General features: G+C 35.0%; 2 protein-coding genes across 2 annotated transcripts; both read right to left on the minus strand.

Moving 5' to 3' along the window:
- Positions 1 to 16,020: 16,020 nt before the first annotated feature.
- On the minus strand, positions 16,021 to 16,961 carry LOC129918487 (trypsin eta-like). Its single transcript, XM_055999072.1, has one exon. It carries the CDS (start codon positions 16,901 to 16,903, stop codon positions 16,115 to 16,117), a length of 789 nt encoding a protein of 262 aa, XP_055855047.1. The 5' UTR covers positions 16,904 to 16,961; the 3' UTR covers positions 16,021 to 16,114.
- Positions 16,962 to 19,988: 3,027 nt separating this feature from the next.
- Positions 19,989 to 21,088, minus strand: LOC129919835 (trypsin beta-like). Its single transcript, XM_056000907.1, has one exon. The coding sequence runs from the start codon at positions 20,775 to 20,777 to the stop codon at positions 20,007 to 20,009; it is 771 nt and encodes a 256-aa protein (XP_055856882.1). The 5' UTR covers positions 20,778 to 21,088; the 3' UTR covers positions 19,989 to 20,006.
- Between the last annotated feature and the right edge of the window lie 2,497 nt (positions 21,089 to 23,585).

Below are 23,585 nucleotides of genomic sequence, written 5' to 3' on the forward strand. Positions count from 1 at the left end.
GTGCTGTATCTGATATAAATCTTCAGCGAGCAATTCGAACAGCTGGAAAACGTTCCCTTCCTGAAGCATTAGCGTTTGCACTGACTATGGAAGCAGCAGAACAGGCTTCTCAAGGCGTTCATCGGGTAAGAGAAGTTGCAGTGGAGGAATGCTCTTGTCAAAAACTCGCATTCCAAAGAAACCAGTGGGACGGAGCTGCTCGATGCTGGAACTGTAACAAGACTGGACATCTCCAGCGGCAGTGCAGATTGCCACCAAGAAGAACTGCTTGCCAACACTGTGGAAACAGGAATATTGCCAAACAACAGGTAAGCGATACAACTAACACTCATGCTCATCTTGAATTCCCATTCGGGAAACGAGTAAGAACCACCTTCGAGGGGCAGAAGCTGGTTTCTGGTATCGATGGCCCCAGAACCACAATTCAAGTCTCACAGACTAAACGAGACAACAAAAGTCTGACAGTGGAGGCGACCATAAACAACAAACAACACGTGGCTACAATTGACACCGGTGCCACCGCCTCCATTGTACGAAGAGACTTGGTGAAGATGACATGGCTACATAACACCAACAGCTACCGTCTGAAGACCGCCACAGGAGAAGCAGCAAGGGTGTACGGTGAAGTTCGTCTTACGATCCGTATGGCAGAACTAGAGTTTTCGCATGTGTTTTTGGTGGCAGATATATGTGACGAGTGCATCATTGGAATCGACTTTATGAAGGAGCATGGAATCATTTTGGATATCGGTAATCAAGTCCTGAAATACAGAAATGTGGAGATAACAATGGTCTATGGCAACGAAAATTCAACAACAATTAGAACTGTCATCAAAGAAGATATGTGCTTGCCTCCTTCTTCAGAAGTTTTTGTGTGGACGAAGTTAAAGGGGAACTGTGGAAGCCATCGATACCTCATGGTCGAACCAGAAGTTGAGCAAAGTTCCGAAAACATCTTCATCGGGAAGACTCTTGTGGCACCAAAGAACAACATGGTACCTGTACGGATACTTAACATCAAACCGTACCCAATCAAGCTTAAGAAAGGAGAAGTTGTTGGGCAATGTGAATCTGTGGCCGCAATAACTAAGATCAACGAGGTGGATACACAGATGACTATGAACTCTGAGAAACTAAAGACTCAAATTCTCAAATCAGACAACTTGAGTCAACATCAGCTTAATGTTGCTGGAAGGCTTCTTCATGAATATGCTGATATCTTCTCTTCACCCAGCGGGCAATACGGCCGAACACAACTCGTGCAGCATCGAATCGATACAGGAGATGCTAGGCCGATTCGTCAACCAGCAAGACGTCTCCCCTTGGCCAAACAAGGTGAAGTTGAAGAAATGATATCGACAATGAAGAAAGATGGGCTGATCGAAAATTCCAAAAGCCCTTGGGCATCACCGGTAGTTCTCGTCAAAAAGAAAGATGGAAGCACTCGATTTTGTGTCGATTACCGCAGACTGAATGATGTGACGAAGAAAGACAGCTACCCACTGCCAAGAATCAGCGATACTCTAGATGCAATGGAAGGAGCACAATGGTTTTCGACTTTGGACTTGAAGAGTGGCTACTGGCAGGTAGAAATCCATCCAGAAGATCGAGAAAAGACGGCTTTCTCCACAGGAAATGGTCTGTGGCAGTTCAATGTCATGCCGTTTGGGCTATGTAATGCCCCAGCTACTTTTGAGCGCTTAATGGAGTGCGTTTTAAATGGATTAACCTGGAAATCTTGCCTAGTCTATTTGGATGATGTCATCGTTTACGGGAAAACATTTGATGACCATTGTGAAAACCTAAAGGCTGTATTCCAGAGGCTACGAGAAGCACATCTTAAGTTAAATCCAAAGAAATGTGCACTTTTCAAGACCGAGGTTAAATATTTGGGGCATATCATCTCATCCCAAGGAGTAATGACTGATCCAGAAAAAGTTGACACTGTGAAGAATTGGCCAACCCCTCAGGACAAGCATCAACTTCGGAGTTTCCTCGGTCTGGCAACGTACTATCGACGATTCGTAAAGGATTTTGCGAGAATCGCCAAAAGCTTGCACCAGCTTACGGAGAAGGGTAAACCCTTTAAATGGTCAGGTGAGTGTGAGAAAAGCTTTCAGGAACTGAAGCTACGGTTATGTGAAGCTCCTGTGTTGGCCTATCCGACTCCAGGCAAACAATTCATCATTGACGCAGATGCAAGTAATGTTGGAGTTGGTGCTGTTTTATCGCAAGTTCATGACGGAGAAGAAAAGGTCGTTGCCTATTTCAGCAAGGTACTCTCGAAACAAGAAAGAAACTATTGCGTGACCAGAAGGGAACTTCTAGCTCTGGTATTGGCAACAAAGCACTTCCATAAGTACATCTATGGACAGAAGTTCCTTCTTCGCACAGATCATGGTGCACTAAATTGGCTTTTGAACTTCAAAAATCCAGAGGGTCAAGTAGCAAGATGGATCGAGATACTCCAGACGTATCAATGTCAGATTCAACATCGAAGAGGAAAGCTACATTCAAATGCAGACGCATTATCTCGGCGCCCGTGCAAGCAAGACTGCAAGCATTGCACACGGCTAGAGGAAAAGGAAGTTGTCGCTGTAAGAAGAACGAGAGCTGATCCCATTTGCGGCTGGAGTAATGAAGAACTCAGGATGGCCCAACAGGAAGATTCGGACATCGAACCCATCCTTGCATGGAAGGAACATGAAGAGAAACCAGAATGGGCCGACATCTCCGACCGAAGCCCCAATCTCAAAGCATATTGGGCACAATGGGACTCACTTCATGTGCAAGAAGGGTTACTCAGGCGTAAGTGGGAATCCGCAGATGGCAAATCTTATGTAATGCAACTAATCGTACCTCAGTCAAAGGTTAATGATGTTCTCCGAGAGATGCACGAGGGAACTTCTGGAGGCCATTTAGGCATCAACAAGACGCTGGAAAAGGTACGCCAGCAATTCTACTGGTTACGTATGAGAGAAGACGTTGAAAAGTGGTGCCGAAAATGTGATACTTGTGCCGCTAGCAAAGGACCAGCTAGAAAAATGCAAAGCAAGATGCATCAGTACAATGTGGGCACACCTTTTGAGAGGATTGCAATAGACGTGGCAGGTCCTTTTCCCGAAACCAACAAAGGAAACCGGTATATCCTCGTAGTGATGGATTACTTCAGCAAGTGGCCTGAGGCATTTGCCATCCCAAACCAGGAAACCAAAACAGTTGTGGATAAGATTGTCTTTCATTGGGTGAGCAGGTTCGGAGTACCCATGGAACTTCATTCCGACCAAGGAAGGAACTTCGAATCTAAGATTTTTCAAGAGGTTTGCTCACTCCTTGGCATCAAGAAGACGCGAACAACACCGCTTCATCCACAATCTGATGGGATGGTTGAGCGATTTAACAGGACACTTAAAGAACACCTGTCAAAAGTAGTCAACGATAATCAACGAGACTGGGATCGACATATTCCATTATTCTTGATGGCTTATAGAAGTGCAACACATAGTTCCACTGGACATACACCATCGGAAGTCCTTTTTGGTTCTACAATACGGCTGCCAAGTGAGATAAAATTCGGATGTGTTCCAAATGAGCCACAGGAAATAGATGAGTATGTTGATAACCTGAAAGAAACACTAGCTGACATTCACCAACGGACAAGGACAAATATAAAAGCGTCTAGTGACAGGATGAAAACAAGATATGACGCGCGAGCGACAGCAACAGGGTTTCAAGAAGGAGAACTTGTGTGGTTTTGCAATCCCCACCGACAAAAGGGACTATCACCGAAGCTACAACAAAGCTGGGAAGGCCCTTACACAGTAATAACCAGAATCAACGACGTGGTTTACCGTATACAGAGAGGGGTAAGAGGCAAATTAAAGGTAGTTCATTGTGACCGTTTACATCGTTATAATGGTGAAAGAAGCAATGGAGTTGTTCGGGACGAACAATCCTAAGAGGGGGGCAATGTAACGATGAACGAACTACTTTTAAGATAAAAGTCTGAACACACTACCTGCTACAGTAAAGGTAGAAATGTGAACGGACCTTTAGTAATTAAGAAACTACCCTCTGAACGCATCCAAAGAAATTCCCTCGACTGCTGAATATCCCAAAATATCCCACTGGACTGGAAGTATGAAGCGCCCCCTCTTGGAAAGGAAGCTTCGAGAAGCAAAGACGAGAACCTTCGAAGACATTCTCGAATTCCGAATTTCAGGTATAAAAGGGCAGCGTGGACACCGACCGGATACAGTTTAATCTTGAATGTGAAAGAGTACAGTACAAAGTGAAATAAAGTGTTGGAAATTGTTAGTAGTAAATAAAGTGATTGAAAAGTGTGTTTGTTTGAGCGAATAATAAAAGTAAATTGATTTGAAATAAAGTGTGTTCTTATTTGAACGGAAAGATAAGTGGAAGTTAAAATAAACGAAATAAGTTTTATTGTGAACCCGGAATAAAACGTTACAATAGTCTGAATGAATCCTATTTTCTGATTTGTATGAATTCGTTGCAAACATATTAACTTTGCCACATAGCAGTACCTGCGCTGAGAGAGTATTTTCAAAGCTTACTTTAAACAATTACAAAAAAATGAAATGTGACACAAATTCGTAACTTTTGTACAAAAACAAATTTTGTTTCAAACATCTATTGAAGACCTGGTACCTATTGCTTATATATGTATGTATGTATAATATAAAATATAAAATGAAGTGTTAAGTTTTAAGTTTTTAAGTTTGCGTTAAAATAAATCATAAGAAAATGTTCATTAAATTGTGTGTTTTCTTCAAATGCTATGATTTTGGTGAGATGTTTTTTCTCTGAAGACAATTTTCATACAAATATGGTGTTCCTTTATTATTATTTTGATGTGCCACCTTTTTTCTTCGAGTGCCATCTTTTTTGCCACTTTTCAGAAATATCCAGCGGTAACACTGGTAGTTAGTAACGATAACTGTCAGATGAAAGAAAAAAAAGATAGCTTCCTATGTTTTTGACAGCTGCCCTTTTGAAATAGTTGTTGTTTCTCTAGGAAATAGTTGTTGCTTTTGACTTTGAAAAATCAACCTTCATGAACTTATAATGCCATTTTGCAAATTGTGCAGAACGAAATAGAAAACGCTAAAGTCCCAACTTTAATATGGCATGAGCTCGGAACTCGGAGGTATTGTATTGTTGTATTGGCATATACACTGGGGGAAAAAATAAATTGAAGTTTAAACGTCCTTGTTTCAAAGATGAACTACTTTGATTTATGTGACTTTAAGATACGAAACCATCAAAAATTAACCTTTTTTCCACGTTGATTTTAAACTGTTCATTTTCAACGCAAAATCATTCCAAATAATAGTTAAATCAATGTGGTTTTCATTGATTTTACGTTGCAATGCAATGGGAATTCATTTTTTTGTTTTAATCTAATTTAATGCAAAATAAATTAAAAATTAATTTAATATTTTGAGAGTATATACCTATTAATATACCTACCTATTATATTGTGTATTGCATATATAGCTGTATTACAAGAGCTTTGTTAAATAATATTTGACCGAGTAATTAGAGTTTAAAAAACTTTTTTTTTATCAACCTACAACACTTTTATGTCATGCATACATTGATTTAATTTTAATTTCTGAGGACCAGGTGCACAAATATTTGACAAAGGCTTAAGAATTTATATTGTCTTAAATCGCCTGTATCATTGATGTTCAGCTCTAGTTTAAATATTTTTTTGTTTTCAACTTTTCTTCACGAAATCTTGCTATCTGTGCCAGAAAGATGAAAAGAAATCAATGAAATTTTGGACTTAATTCATACATCCAACGAGTATTACAAGACATCAAGTTCCTTTATAAAAATAATGCAATTAACTATTCAGCAATTATTTAACATATTAGATATATAAATATAATGTTATTGCGTAAAATATGATGTTACAACAGTCTTCTAATACTAGTGCGACATATTTATGTTTTATGTAGGAAATCATGGCTACTTTTTGTGTTAGGTAATTCGAATTCCTAAGAACAGTTCTATTTTCTTTGTAAACGTAAAAACAATTTTTGTCGTTGTCTAAAAAAAACATTTGTTTACCTTTTCAGGGCCAATAGTTTTATTACATAGTATTACACTAAGAAATGCTCCCTTAGGCTAAGCCGATGCGATACCACATCAAAATGGAAATATCATAAATGATGATCAACGTACCACCAACAACCAAGGCAATAACACCTCATATATTTTTAAGTTCAATAGCCTTGCAATAGTCAAACAAAAATCAGCACTGAATTTCTTAATACAATCAAACACCTGAAATGAAACGAATAGGCACATTGCGTAAGAAGGTCAGCGATGTTCCTAGAATACAAAATGTTGTAGGTTGGAGTAATTTCAACTTTTCGATGACCACTTCAGTTTTTATTTAAATATAATTACATTACTTCTGAAGAGGTATAGCGTGAAGCATCACATGACGTGACATTTGTCTTGCCAACCAAGAGTGGTCAGACTGGAAGCTTATAAGAATTTTAAACAAAAACAATAATGATTTGACTATGTAGGTCAATTATGTTGGCGTTTTGATGTAGGTATTTAGAGTAGCAAAGAAAGATTTATGTCAAATAGTATAATAGTTTCCTTTCCATTAAGGTGTGGTAATTTTTAGGATATTTCTTTTTCAGAACATTTTACACTTAGATAGGTTCTTGCTATTTACAGTGCTGTTCCAAAAATCAATGCCCCAGGTTACAAAGGGGTTTAGTCAAAAATGATAGTTTGCCAGAAAATGCAATGTATAAAAATCGATGAGTTTTTGGATATTGACCCGTTTATTCTTATGGAAAAGAGTTGCTCTAAATTTTTGTTTTTGATACCAAATGAGTGAGAACAAAGAGTTAATTCTAATTGCATCAAAACCCGCAGAGAAATTCAAGGCAAGAGGACGATAACTTAGGCCATGAAAAATAGTAACGGATTCTTGTAGAAAAAACGACGGCAAAAACGACTGTTATGCCGAATGATACCGTTTTTAAAAGCCAGAATTCCATACTTAATTATAGTTTTCAATTTAGCCAATAGTTTTTGAAATAATCAAGATTTGGATAAGGAGTGTGGATTTCAGTAAAAACATGTCTAATAAAATAAACTGCCCAAATTTACTCAAAAAATAAATAAAACTAACTGACGTTTTTATCGATTTGACAAATTAATTTGGAGTTCTCAGCGATTTTTCGCATGAAGGTAAAGAATTGCTAGGTTGAACATAAATATTTTTTAGCAACTTAGAACAAACTAAGTAAAACTTTAGAGTAATGTTCGACCTAGCTAATGACTAGTACGAGCAAATGGGCCTTAAAAACTATAACTAGGTGTTGAATTCTGGCTTTTAAAAATGGTTTTATTCATAACTGTAAGTGTTGCCGTCGTTTTTAATTTTTTTTATTTTGAATCAAACTTTAGAAAATTACCCGTTCTTCCTAAAAGGGGCAAATAGACCCCTCCCTCCCATAATATAAAAAAAAACCGTTACCTCCTATTTTTCATCGCCTTAGTTATCTTACAATCACAAAATTGTAACATTTTACTGCCCTTTTCAGGATCAGTTCTTGGAATTCAAGAACGCTGCATAAAAATCGCTATTATTAATAAGATCTGTGATTTAGTGAACAAAAAATGGGAAAAAGGCAGTTCGGAATACAAAGTCAATATTTGACGTCAGTCACTCTCAATTTGACTACACTATCTGTAATTTTGTCAGGCTCAGCGAGGAAAAGGCTTGTGTCAGAGAAAATCTATTGCACTGGGCTAATGAGCATCTAAATTGAACTCAGGGTAAGACTATACTTCACAGGACCAGGATATGCGGAACCATTGAATAAATACAAATAAAATTGACCCCGCATATTACTTATGCGCCAACTGCCACGGAAGAAAGAATGAACTACATTATCGGTTGGTGTAGCACTTGTGTTTCAAATCGAATAAAAATATCACAAAATATCATTAATTATGATATCTAGTTCAAAAAACTGCAAAACTGTAAGGAAAACTTTGTACGCTTCAAACTCATGACTGATAAATGATATAAGCTTTACAGACGGGGTTCTATGTACTAGGATTAACCAACTCTTTGCCTAACAAGACGAAGAAGAAGTTCAAGACCTCCCGGGCTAGCGCAAAAGGCCACCAAGTCGCTATAGCTGACTATGGTAAGCCCACACGCAAGCTGACTGAGGATGAATGGCATCTCCTTGAACTAAGAATCCTGGAAGAAGTCAATGAGGCTATCGTCAAGAGCTGGACAGTTCCACTCTTCGGTAACCTTAAGACTGTCCACGGTTTCAAGGTGATGGACTGTGAGAACGACGTGACTCTCGAATGGCTCCGGGAGTTCATACGAAAAACGTCAGCTCCATGGCAAGGCGCCGAATTACGTCTCATTGACGTAAAGGAGATAAAGGATCTCAACAGACCTCTTGGTAAGCTGTTGGTCAAAGGCCCGACCCTTCCCAGCGAACGGCTTGAGAGATACATCCTATCTTTGAATAGTGATCTCTTGAGCAAAGAGTGGGAAGTGGTCAAGAATGAAAGAACAAATGATGGCACCGAAGTGGTGGTAAGATTGAGCCACAAATCTTTACCACTCCTGAGGAAGGCTGACTTCAAGGTACGCGTTGGAATCACTAGGTGCAAACTTAGGTTGATTCGCAACGATAGAAAACAGGTTAGTAAAGCGATGAACTTAAACTTTATTATATAAATGGAATTGAAAATCTTACAAATCAATCTTCACCATAGTAAAGCCGCAACCGCTAACCTTGTCTACCTCATGGAGAGTAGACAATACGACGTAGCCCTGATACAGGAACCCTGGGTTGTAAGAGGGAATATCAAGGGTCTACAATCTAAAGAACTACAGCTGTACAAGTCAAATCTTGACAGTCAAAATAGTAACCCTAGAACATGCATAGTAGCTAAGAAACAGTTTAATCTTTTTCTTCTAACTACTTACAGCAACACTGACCAGACCACGGTAAGATTGGAGCGAGATGGGCTCCCAATGCTCATCCTCTCGTCTACTTATATGCCGTATGACGGTACAGTAGGACCACCAGCAGATATCACTGAAACGTTGGTATCTTTTGCAAGTAAGAATAAATTTGATATTATTTTAGGTTGTGATTCTAACTCACACCATATGCAATGGGGTAGCACTGATACTAATACCAGGGGCGAGTCCCTTTTTGAATTTATTATCGAGAAAAACTTGCTCGTAGCTAATAGAGGCAACACCCCAACTTTTGTTACAAAAACACGGGAAGAAGTTCTTGATATCACCTTGACGAGTAATTCAGATACTTGCCAATTAGAACAATGGAAGGTTTTAGATGAAATCTCTTTTTCCGACCATCGCTTAATAGAATTCTACGTCCCTGATGCTGCCCGGCACATTAAACCTTTTAGGAATAATAGGCGTACCGATTGGCATGTCTTCAATAGGGAATTAGTAATAAACATTAGTCACTTAAACAATGACAATAACCTAGACACAAATAGTCTTGATAAACTGACAGAGGAATTCACAGGAATTCTACGCGATGCATTGGACAAAAGCTGTCCTCTCATTGCCGCTGAGAAGAAAAACAACAAACCACCCTGGTGGACTGTTGAGCTCACTAGCATAAGAAAAGAAACAAGAAAACTGTTCAACCTTGCTAAACGCACTAGAACAGAAAGTGACTGGGAATCTTATAAAACCAGTCAGAGAAAGTTCAAGACAGAAACTCAACGAGCCAAACGTAGCTCTTGGAGAAACTTCTGTAGTACTATCGAATGTACTTACCATTCGGCGAGACTAAGGAGAATTCTATCCAAGACGAATACTTCTATAGGGTCCCTAAAGGTGCCTGATAATCGATGGACAGAATCCTGTCAAGACAGTCTAAAACTCCTGGTGGAAGCCCACTTCCCAGGTTGTAACTCTGAATTGGACAATGATTCCACAAACTCTTTGCACTCAATATGTGAAATTCCTAGAGAAATTATTACGAAAGAAAAGTTGATCTGGGCCATCAACTCTTTCTCTCCTTATAAATCTCCAGGCCTAGACGGCGTCTTTCCCTTGATGCTGCAAAAAAGTAGTGAATTCATTGTTCCATACTTGATCACAATATTCCAAAATAGCCTACAATTGGGGTATGTACCTAAAATATGGCGTGAAGTCAAAGTTGTCTTTATACCAAAAGCTGGCAAATCCAGTTCCACAGAACCCAAAGATTTCAGACCTATCAGTCTAACTTCTTTTACACTCAAAACACTTGAAAGGTTAATCGATATACATATCCGCAGTTATTTAATACCGGATACTATATCACCCTTTCAGCATGCATACACAAAAGGTAGAAGTGTAGAGACAGCTTTACACTGTGCAGTCAGAACGATAGAAAAGTCACTTGTGGTTAAAGAATATACCCTCGCAGCATTTCTAGACATAGAAGGAGCATTCAATAATGTTCACAATAGTGCAATTGAAAAAGCACTCACTGATCTTAAAATAGAAGGCACGGTCATAAAATGGATCGTGTGCATGTTAAAAAACAGACAAATAAATAGTGAATTAGGTGGGTCACATATAAAAATGTACGCATCTAGAGGAACCCCACAAGGGGGGTTTTCTGGATTTTTGGTGATGAATGAGATCCTCATCAAATTGAAAAACAGCGGCGTCAAGGTTATAGCCTACGCAGATGATCTAGCTCTTCTAGCGACAGGTAAATACCTTACCACTGTAAGCGAACAATTAGAAAGCGCATTATCCCAGGTCAGTAACTGGACCAGGAGATGCGGTCTTAAAGTAAACCCCCTTAAAACAGAACTGGTACTTTTCACAAACAGAAGGAAAATTCCTCCTTTTGCAGTGCCAAAAATTGATGGCACCCCACTTAAGATTTCGGATAAAGCGAAATATCTCGGAGTGATCTTGGATAAGAAACTTAACTGGGGTCCAAACATTCAAGAAAGATATAAGAAAGCCACGTTTGCACTCTACTCATGTAATAGAATTCTTGGCAGAAACTGGGGACCAAATCCTAAAATAATCATGTGGATGTATACCGCCATTGTCGGACCCATTCTGACTTATGGCAGTTTAGTCTGGTGGCAAGCTCTGGAGAAATCCACGAAAAAGTACAAAGTACAAAGAGCAGCTTGCATTAGTACTACGGGGGTGATGAGGTCCACTCCAACCGCGGGTCTGGAAGCAATCCTTAATCTCACTCCCTTAGATCTATTTGTACAAGAATTGGCAGCGAACAGCGCCCTACGACTCAGTCAAACCAACATTTGGAATACTAGTCAAAACGGCCATACTACGATCCTTTCTAACTACGTTGGCTACAACGTTAGTACAGATTACATGACCCCCTACTTAGACTTTAACAAGTCCTTTAATGTCAGTTTGTTACGGTAAAATTTACCGCAACAAAAACCAGCTTTCGCTGCTTTCCTTTCCTCGTTCTCTTTTCGTTGCGGCTGCAAAATACTGGCGAAGTTGAGGGCAACCTTGGTCCCATCAGCCATTGGTGTACCTAGCCAGTGTTTTGCAAAAGCGACAAAAACAGGTGTTCGTGTTGAAGTTCGAGTTGGACAGATGGTCCTATATATATTGTCTTTTGAAAATGCCAGCGGATGAGCTGAAGAAGTAACGAGTCAGAGGACTCTTACTTACAACATAACATTAACGATAACATCAAGTTAAACATCAACATAAACATTAACATCAACACAGTAATTTAATTTTAACGTAAAGTAATAATTTTAACGTAAAGTAACATAATTGAAAATCTTTTATATATATGTAAGCATAATGGGTCTTTAACGCTTTTAAATTTTTAGTTTAGTTCATTAAAAAGACTTATCGGAATAAAGGGTTATAGTTTGGGAAATGCCTTCCTCCTATCTTCTCGAAAAGTTTAGTATTGGAATTTTGTTCGCTCTTCGAATCACACGCGAATGTTTTATGGTTAACTGGGAGAATGCTCAGCGAAAGCTTTTTCTCGGTTTTAATTCTTTTTATTTTCCTCGTAGAAAGTAGTTGGGTTTGGGTCTGAACTCGGCCATTTAGTTTCGGCAAGTTTTGGAAGACCTCCAACAACTTGCTGAATCCGTGTTTGTGTGTGTGAGAGTAAAGTTTCGTTGAGACTCAACAACGGTGGCTTTCCTTAAGAGAAGCAGAGAAGCTTCCAGGAAGCCGGGAATCCGTGACCGACGATCACGAAAATGATTGACTGGATGTATGTATGTGTGAGAGAATGGAATGGTCGAGGGAGGAATGTAATGATGGGGATTTAGCTTGGAAGTTTACTTTTTGGTGAGCTTACCAAGCGAGCAGTTGGAAAATTATCAGAGGAAAAGGAAAAGAGGAAACGAGATCGAGAAGAAGATATTTTTTTTTAGAAAAATTTAAATCGAGAAATTTTTTTAAAAAAAAAAAAAAGGAAGGAAGTGATTCGAGGAGGGAAAAAGAATTCAGGGAATTTTCGAGGAGAGGAGGCTGAAAGAAAAGATAAGTAGAGTGTAAAATAAAAAGAAAAAAAATCAATTGCGAAAAAGCAATTTGTTTTTTTTTTTTTATTTGATTGTTTTATTCCGGAAGTTCTTTTTATTCGTGTTATAATTCGAGATTTATCCCAATAATTTGTGGGACGCGGTAATTTGCAATTAACGTTCGTTAACGGCCCATTTGCGGTTTTAACTTTTCTTTTTTTACTTTTATTTTTTTGGCTAGCGGTTAACCGCAAGCCTTATTAAACTGTTGTAATCATTACTTTTATATTTTAAAAAATTTGGTTTTTTAATCCAGGGATTTTTAATCCCACGGTTTTTATCCAATTAAAAATAATTTAAATTTAAACAAATCTTGGTTCTTTTCATTTTTCTTATTGGTTTTCTTCATTAATTAGTTTTGGAATTTTTGCTAATTTTATTGGTCATAAAAAAAAAATTCCTGGCGCCCATTTTTATTACAAGTTTCCCTAACAGACAAGATTGGGAAAACAGTACACCTTTCTCAAATGAGTCGACTATCGCCATCTTTACCGATGGTTCGAAAATGAACACTGGGGTTGGTGCAGGTTTTTACTCAGAAAACCTCAACCTTGCCAGTTCTTTCAGGCTCCCCGATCACAGCAGTGTCTTCCAAGCCGAGATATTGGCAGTGAAAAATGCTGCTAAACAAATATCCATGATGGCGATATCACCTGCTGACATCACCTTTTTCATTGATAGCCAAGCGGCAATAAAAGCGATTTCTGCCACCTTAATCAAGTCTAAGCTTGTTTCTTGCTGTCGCGAAGAGCTTAGGGTTCTTGGTATGCAGCATAATGTAAGACTCTGCTGGGTTCCCGGCCACAGTGATGTGTTCGGAAACGAAAAAGCGGATGAGCTTGCAAGGGAGGGCTCAATGCTTGATCCCTCTCTCATAGACCTTAACATTAGAATCCCACAATGTGAAATAAGGCGAAATATCGTCAACAAGATTTCACAAAAAACCAACGATAGATAGAACCTCCTAGAAACCTGCGGTCACACCAGGAAACTATGGCCGAACTTCGACGAGAAAAAATCAAATAAGATCTTACTACTTAGTAAGCCTTCTTTAAGATCCCTAATAGGCGTCTTAACGGGTCATAACCTACTGGGATACCACAAAAAGAAAATGGGGCTTTGTACGGATGATCTATGCAGAGGCTGCGGTAATGAGGACGAACAGGAAAACACTGTTCACTTCCTCTGTCACTGCCCAGCACTCTGTCGCACTAGGAAAAAATTCTTAGGAAACTACTTCTTTAATGAATTAGAAGAACTAGCGGAACTCTCAGGCAATAGCCTACTGAACTTTGTCAAGTCCTCCAAATGGCTCGAACAACCAAAGCATTCATAGGTTAATACTTTTTTCATGAAGTTACAATACTTCAGGGTATCACAAGGGATCTACATTGATCTAAGTGTGACGGTAACAATATCAACTGTCAGCCCACATAACCTAACCTAACCTATGTACTAGGATTTAAAAACCCTCAACGTTATCGATTTAATTTTTTTTGTATTAACCATTTAAGGTCTAAAACAACACATTTCTGTTAAAACAATAACTAGAAATTATTATTATTATTATATATATAAAACTTTGAGGAGATTACAATAACTTGGGCGCCGAGATTTGATAACAGTTTTTTGTAGAGGGGTTCAATACAATTATTTTTTACAATTGGGGGGGAGGGGTCTATCTCCTCCCGTTTAGTTTCTCAAAAACGACCTAAAATCAAAAAAGAAAATATTAAAAACAACGTCAACACCTGCATAACGAAATAATCGATCTCAAAGTTGAAATTAGGGGACAAAAAGTTAAAAAAAACACTTTAAATACCTACTATTTTTTTAGGACCGTTAATTTTAAAACTAAATTTACTGATACAGAAAACTGCTTCAATTGATGAAAATAATGTGAACTAGTGATTTGCAGTTCGATACTAGAGTTAGTTCAGGAGTGCATTTTGGAATTCTTTTTTATTATATCGATGAACATATGCTTCTGATCTATTAGCTTGTATTTTGGTATAAATTAACCTGGTGGATCTTACCTCCTACGAAGATTTGAACCCTTACATATCGACTTTCATAGAAGAAACTATGGTATTAATGAGCCTCTTAGTCGCTTTTTAACTTTTTAACTTGAACCATTTATCCTTAGACTTTAATTTGACGAAAATGGGTTTAAAAACATTGTTTCGAACCAATGCTCCACAATTGTGATTGTTAATCAGTGTTTTAAATAAATTATATTTGTTGGATTTTTTTGTACAAATAATTTTTTTAATTTGTAAAGTTCGTAATATTTTGTTTTATATTGTGCATGTGGGTGGTATATTTTTTGTTTACTAACCACTAACATGCACTAATGATGAGTCTCTGATCGTCAATAATAGCTTGTTCTAAGCTTACTACATCAAAGAATCTGAAGTGAAAAAAAGATACCCTGTGTTCTGTGTAGCTTATTAAAAAAAAGTCTACCTCAGGGGCAGTGGCGTAGCATGCATGGGTGGCACCCGGGGCGGCAATTATGGTGTCACCCCCAGAATGAAATTCCACTTTTCTATAATATTAAGCAAATTTTGGAATCGCAAAAATCGATACAACCGATTTTTTAAATTTTTTTTTAAGTAGCTAAGGAAAATTTTCAAAAAAACAATTTTTTATGAAAATTCAATATAATAAAGGATAAAGAAGCAATTAAATTTTATTTTTATGTGTCAACTAATATTTATTTTTTAATTGCATACAAATTTTTTTACTTTAAAAATTTGTATAAATAAAAACCTTAACAAAACCGTACCAATAATAACTTTAAAAATTTATTTGTCACTAAATTGCATGCTTGGTTTGGAGTTTAAAACTATTCTAAGAATTGTTTTTGTACTTTTAAGAAGAAAATTTAAAGTTTTTATTTTTTAAAGTTTTTATTGAAACTTATAAAATTAAATTAAAAATATAACATAAAGCCTAGTAGGTACGCAGATCGAGATAAATCCGCCCCCCTCTCTATTTTTTTTTTGGAGGCAATACAACCGGCCGTATTCTGCTATTCGATTCACGCGGAATTTAAACAATTTTTTTTTCTTTAAGATTTCTAAAACAGACGGAAACAACGTTTTGCTTTCGAAATTTAGCGTTTTTTCAAAGCCATGTTGACGTGGTAAATTAAGAAATCTTTCGATTCTCGTGAATCGAATAGCAGAATACGGGTGAATGTAAAACTGTTTAAATATTCACATTTAATTTAAATATGTATTTCATCAATTTTGTTTCCCCATCCATTAATATTAACCATTTATATCCAACGCACAAATTATACTCGCACATTTACTAGTACATTTAAAGTTAACAATCTAGTTTTTATTTTTTTAATAGAAAAATACAAGAAATTTACGACACATCCATACAAAGTTGAAAGATTAGTTTATCTTTAATTGCAAAAGTCAAAGTCGTTATCAACTCACTTTAATCTCAAAACATTTATTTTTTAGTTGAAGGTAGCACCAAGCACCTTCGTTTAAGACATTTCAATTTCAATAATTTTCTTATCTATCCATTCCTTATGAGAAGGCACATACGTATAAACTCCAGGGTAGCCTTCGCGTGCACACCCTCTTCCCCATGATACCAATCCAACAAGATTATTATCCACCACCAGTGGGCCTCCAGTATCTTCTTGACAGCCATCCTTTCCACCTTTTTTAAGACCCGCACAAATCATATTATTTGTTATTTCACCAGCTCCATATATTTTTTCACAACTTGCATTATCAACAATAGACACAACAGCATCATGGAGGAAGTAGGTCGGTCCTCCATCTTCAGCATCCCATCCCCAGCCACTTACAGTGGCGGATTTACCTGGTAGTGGCATCTTGTCGGCTATAGATATGGTCTTGATGTCAATTTCGTTTAATGGTAGACCATCTTGTAGGAAGAGCAGGGCTATGTCATTGTCAATGGTCCAAAAGTTGTAGCCCGAGTGTGTAACGTTCTTTTCCACAGGAATTTGCACACCGTCCGCACCTGAGCGGGAATTTGCACCAGCTACCACCATTATACGCCATTTGCTGTCCAAGTTCATCAAACACTGTGCTGCCGTTATAAGCACTTTATCGGAGTAAATACTGGCCCCACATTTATGAATATATGGACAGCTACTGCAGGACTTTATGCGAACTGAAGCAAAATATGGATGTTTTGAAATGTCTACAATTTGTCCGCCAACTATTCGGGGCTGAATAGGAGTTGCGCAAGTACAGTATAGCACAGTAAGTAAAACAAAAATACACAAGTTTTTTAACATTTTGAGTGACACTTACGGTTTCATAGGTTTTACCGTTTTAAAATTGTTTTAATTTAGATTGCAGCACATAACTTCTTAATTTCCCATTGGTATTGATAAGCGTTTCTGGGAGATAAGTGCTTTATTAGTTTTATCAATTAAACTAACACCGATCTAAACTGTGCAGTTTTACTTAGCAAATACAATCACAATCAGTGGTAGTAGAAAATTGTACTAAAATATTCAGCAGCTAGAATATTATACATTAATCATATAATTCGAAAATTAAAATTAAAATTAAAATTAAAATTAAAATTAAAATTAAAATTAAAATTAAAATTAAAATTAAAATTAAAATTAAAATTAAAATTAAAATTAAAATTAAAATTAAAATTAAAATTAAAATTAAAATTAAAATTAAAATTAAAATTAAAATTAAAATTAAAATTAAAATTAAAATTAAAATTAAAATTAAAATTAAAATTAAAATTAAAATTAAAATTAAAATTAAAATTAAAATTAAAATTAAAATTAAAATTAAAATTAAAATTAAAATTAAAATTAAAATTAAAATTAAAATTAAAATTAAAATTAAAATTAAAATTAAAATTAAAATTAAAATTAAAATTAAAATTAAAATTAAAATTAAAATTAAAATTAAAATTAAAATTAAAATTAAAATTAAAATTAAAATTAAAATTAAAATTAAAATTAAAATTAAAATTAAAATTAAAATTAAAATTAAAATTAAAATTAAAATTAAAATTAAAATTAAAATTAAAATTAAAATTAAAATTAAAATTAAAATTAAAATTAAAATTAAAATTAAAATTAAAATTAAAATTAAAATTAAAATTAAAATTAAAATTAAAATTAAAATTAAAATTAAAATTAAAATTAAAATTAAAATTAAAATTAAAATTAAAATTAAAATTAAAATTAAAATTAAAATTAAAATTAAAATTAAAATTAAAATTAAAATTAAAATTAAAATTAAAATTAAAATTAAAATTAAAATTAAAATTAAAATTAAAATTAAAATTAAAATTAAAATTAAAATTAAAATTAAAATTAAAATTAAAATTAAAATTAAAATTAAAATTAAAATTAAAATTAAAATTAAAATTAAAATTAAAATTAAAATTAAAATTAAAATTAAAATTAAAATTAAAATTAAAATTAAAATTAAAATTAAAATTAAAATTAAAATTAAAATTAAAATTAAAATTAAAATTAAAATTAAAATTAAAATTAAAATTAAAATTAAAATTAAAATTAAAATTAAAATTAAAATTAAAATTAAAATTAAAATTAAAATTAAAATTAAAATTAAAATTAAAATTAAAAAAGATTTTAAATACAAAACAGAAAAAATGATTTTTTGATGGCCTTTATCATACTGAATTTACATAATTTATCTGTAACTCGACAAAAGAACTGTAGGGGGAAATGATATGCTGTGTCTGTTTCCTTTTGATTAGAAATGCAAATTATGTACCCACACGGAGAAAACAGAAGGCATAAACGAATTTCTGCATTGTTTTTGCCAAGATGACTTCCACCTTAAATGAAGGAGACAAATCACATTAATTTCTTGAATCCGCAAATAAAAAATAAGAACGGGCAGCCACTGGGGATCGAACCTCACCATAGTGCTATCTCACTGCTGGAAGTAAGCATGATAAACTGCAACTTAAGCTTGAGTGTTACTATAATTTTAAAATTTTTATTTTTGGTCAGTTTTATTAAAATAACATGAAGTTCACATTAAATTTAACTGAGTTTAAGCGGAATGTGAAATTTAATGTGAGCATCATCTTATTTTAAGGTGCTCTTTTTATTCCTTGTACTGAATCTCGTAAAAAAATGAAGATTTATGATAAAATAGGAATGTTTAAGCAATGAAAAACAAAACATGCATGCAATACATGTATATTGGGAAATATTGAATACAAGCTGAGTTAAAAAAAAACTGTACTCAAGTTTTTATATTTTAGTGATCCAAAGTCATAAAAATAATAAAAAAATATCGCTTTTCATGAAATCAGAAAGATTTCAGCAAATTTTATATGCGAGCCTCGAGATATTGGGACCAAGGCGTTTTTCAAAATTGTGAACACTTCACAAGACCTTGACCAACTAATATGCAAAATGAGATTTGCACTCCAAACGACTTTTTCATATAAGATGGGTCTCGTAGTCGAAAAACTCAAAGAATGAAATTTAAAGCGTGGCAAGTGGCTAAATTATGTATGTACATATGTGTATGTGTCGATGTGCAAACTTTTTCTCTAGGACAATTCCATGGTAACTCACGTTACATTCATAAAAATTTCCCATACACAAATAGATTTTTTTTAAACGAATAAGATGAATGTAGCATAATTCATGTGAAATTCTTCTATAGTTGGCAAGCTTACGCTTTAAAAATGCTTTTAGATTATTTATACTCCCTGAATTTAATTCTTAGACATACCTAAGGGAATATAACAAAGAAACTTTTCTTACAACTTGCATAAAGAGTTGCCGTTTGTAAATAGTACCTAATTTGCTATTGGAAAAAATAATTTGTTTATAATTGCATAATTTGTTTAAAATTCGTGTACACTTTTACATGGAATCATACCCTCTAGACACTACACTAACATTAGGAAAAAATAAACTCTCAACTGGTATTGCCTGTGAAGAAAGGACATAAGAAATTCCAGCAATACGCACCAACATTACGAGTATGTATATGTATTATATAAATGTAAATATAAATATAAATATAAAGTAGCTATATACATTATGTATATAGGCATGCAAATTGTATGTGATTGTTTTGATAATAAATCGGTTTTAATGGGGACTACGTTACCCACGTGTTAAGTGATACTCAGACAACTTAAGACTTCGATTTAGTTAATTTTTTGTTTGAAAATTATTCTATAATTTGAGTTTAACCTTAAAAACACTGCATAGTCGGCTTTATTCTGTGATAATCCGATAATGTTAAATCATTAAAGCTACAACCCAATCGAGATATTTTCACAAAATTATCATTTCGAATGTCAAATCAATTGATTTATGATTAGAATCTATAAATTATAATTAATTTTATTAAGTTTTAAAACTAATAATATTACAATTGCAAAATAGTTTCAATAATCCATGGGCGAACTGCAGCGACATCAGTATAAACACCAGGATAATTCTTAGCGGCACATCCATAACCCCATGAAACAATACCAGCTTGTCCAGCATCAACGGCCAATGGGCCACCAGAATCACCTTGGCATGCATCCTTTCCAGATGCTTGTGCGCAAATCATGGTCGCCTTGATGTCACTTCCATAAGAATAAGATTTTGATCCACACACTTCGCGGCTGACAATTTTAACACTCACAAATCGTAGAACAGTAGGAATGGTGAGAGCTCCAGAGCTCTTTGTACCCCAACCACTGACAACAGCGCGAGTTCCTTCAGCTGGTGATTCTTTGACTAACTCAATAGTGCTAATGTCTGGTCCAAGAGGGAGCGCACTTTCCAATTTAAGGATAGCAACATCGTACATCATCGTGCTGGATTTGTAGAGTGGGTGAGCTTTAACCCTTTCAACTTGAACAACTGTTCCACCACTGCTTCTTGACGAAGATCCAGCACGAATTTTCAAATTGCTCGCAGAAGCACCAGAAACACAATGAGCAGCTGTCAAGGCATATCTTGGAGTTAATAAACTAGCTCCACAACTGTGACTGCCTCTGTTCATCATGGAAAGTTGGTATGGAAATTCTGATATTGTCGTTTCCTCGCCACCGACAATGCGTCCATCTAACTGAGGTAATAGGCCTTCAGGGATGGTGGACCCCAACGCACAGGCGACCAATGAAATAAATACTACCAACTTGAACATTTTGTTTTGTTCTATCCTCAATTAGACATTTGATTTCGACTTTTATAGCCCAAAGTGAAACAGCACTGATTACGCACGCTTTTTTGATTGGTCTTATCATTTATCTTTGGGACTGTCAAATCATTCTTTGATATCTGACAAAACCGTCTTGTGTTTGACAAGTTCCGATATGATCTGCGAATTTCGTCTGACAGCCTGTTATGTTCACTTGTATTTGATACATATAATTAGTAAATTCATTCCGATTAAATTAATCTAAGTCAAAGTATTTTTTTTTTTCTATTATTATTATCAAATTTGAGTGGTGGAACCTACTATATCTATAATAGTTTCAAGGATTACATTCACTTGTCAAACGCTTGTACTATTCAGATAAAAGCAGATTTACCAGGTACACAAATCCAGAGAAAGCAATTTGTTAATTTCCTGTATTGAAAATCATTGCGTGTCTACCTACTTGTCTAAAGGCTGAGAAATACTATTTTAAAATATTTCGTTAAACTTTGGGTGAGTTTCGAGTAATAAAATCGGCAATTTGTAGCAAAGAATAGTTTTTTTAATAGGTACTCTGTTCTGAAATTTTCGAAACCCGCCGAACATTTATATAAATTAGAGTTTAATGAGTCAGTCTGGAACTTGCTCTTGCTTTTGGGTCAGAACAGATCTGTGAAAACTATGAAGCTTAGTTGTCTACATTTAAATTAAAAATTAGGCCCTTTTGGGTAGTCCCAAAAAAAAAAAACAAATTTGAATATTTTTAGCTCAAGAAGGATTTGCGTACGAAAAAAGAGGTCTTGTGAGAGGGAAATTTATTTTCCCTCCTGAAAAAATGTAAGTAGTCCAAAGAATTTCTTGCGGCTGAAAAATTCGTATAACAAATCTAAAAGTATTAAAAAAAAAAGAAATGTCTCGCCTTCATAACACCAAATCGAAAATCTGAACAATTTTTTGTTGATGTAATTTCTTAAACATTTTTGTTCAGCGTAAATAAGTAAAGATGTTTTTGTTTTTTTTAATTGAAGGTAATTCATTAATAACAACAATGAATCAATTTGGATGCTTTGGGGAGATGAAGATACTAATTTTAAGGCTTAGAGACCATATAGCTTTCATTTTTCCTTTTGGGGTTACCATACAAAACGAGGACATGGTAACCAGAGGTCGAATTACGGCACACGATTACGATCATACGTTAACGTTTTGACTATTTCTGTTTCTATTTAATTATTAGAAAACGATAGGGACACATAGCAACCATTCGTTAACGAACGCATGCCGTAATTCGACCCCAGGTTTAGTGTCTCATTGTATATTTATATTATGAGATACTGGGGTGGGTCTTGGGTCATTCCATAGAGGGCCTTTTCATCATAGCTCTCCTCTTTTTTTTGTCCAAGTTATCCTTCCTGTTGGGACAATCGACCTTCACAATCTTAATTGTACTTAATGGAATAGACGGCATGAAGGTACGTAACGATCGTCCAACTTTTCTAACAGCAAGAACCTCCCCTCCGACGAGCTAACCAATTGGCATGCTAGCATGCCGCGCGGTTAGATACTGTACGTACTGCCATCCATTTTTGTTGACAGGACGTATCAGAGTACCTGTAAGTTCAGATATGGAATGGTATCTCGAGGAGTGTATGGTAAAACTCGAATAATACCTACCAAGAGTGTACGTTACAGGTGGCGCCCAACGTGGGGCCAGATTTTGTCCTTGTTGTACAATTTCAACATTGTATCCTTTTAGTTTTAATCGAATAGTTTTCGATGTGAAGATAACTTGTATTCTGTTGATAATGTTTAATATTTTTTTGTTTCTCATTTTAAAATTTCAAAATTATATTTATAACTTAATTCACATGAATAGTAACTGGTGGTATAGATATAATGGTTTACAAGTGAAATAACTTTTTAGGAATCAATGACAAGGATAGCCGGTTGAGTCTATCCAACCATTTTAATTGTCTGGAAAGAACGTTCTTTCTCCCGGGGAGAAAGGCTCCCAATCGAAAAATTGCAAGAATATCCTTTCTTATTGTTTTAATTTTGTTCACTTGTCGTTAATGATGATGAAAAAGCGAAAAACCCGCAAAATTTCTTATTTCTTAGGAATCTTTCTGCCTAACTCTATTTCCCGGGAGTTTTAACTGAGAATAGGGCTTATTCATTTTGAAATGTCAGCATGAAATCAAATTAATTTATTTTATGAAATTTTATGACGTTTGTTTTCATTTTTTCGCAGAACGAGAGTCGGATTTAAGGTGAAAGGGTGAAAATATTTTTGATTCACTTTTTCACAGAACTAGAATAGGCTATGGCACCCCTAAATGTTATTTTTTTATCAAATCTACCTGGTTCGATTGCCTAAGGTTAGCCCAGGATAGGCCAGGATTTGTTTTCGTTAGCCCACCCTTAGTTCTAAGATGTAACGGAATTATTTTTTTTTTTTTTCACCTCAAAAATCACAAAAAAAAATTATATTTTATTCAGTGTAAAAATTGTTGGTTCAGCACTGTGGTTTGTTTGCCAAATGCTAGCGCAACTAGGTATCTAAAAAAAAAAAAAAATGTAATTTTTTTTTCCTGTGAAATAATTAGTAGTTTAAAACCGTGGTTTGTCCAAGGTTAGTCCAACTTTTATTTTCATTATCATACGCTAAGTTTAAAAATTATAGAAGCTTTATTTTTAATTCACTTCAAAATAAAAAAAAAAAATAGTACGCATACACCACAGTTACCTTTTTAAATTTATAATGTTATTTATTTGACTTTGAATTCTTACCATATAACATTCCAGTTAAAAAGC

The sequence above is a fragment of the Episyrphus balteatus genome, chromosome 4, assembly GCF_945859705.1.
Source record: "Episyrphus balteatus chromosome 4, idEpiBalt1.1, whole genome shotgun sequence".
Lineage (NCBI taxonomy): Eukaryota > Metazoa > Arthropoda > Insecta > Diptera > Syrphidae > Episyrphus > Episyrphus balteatus.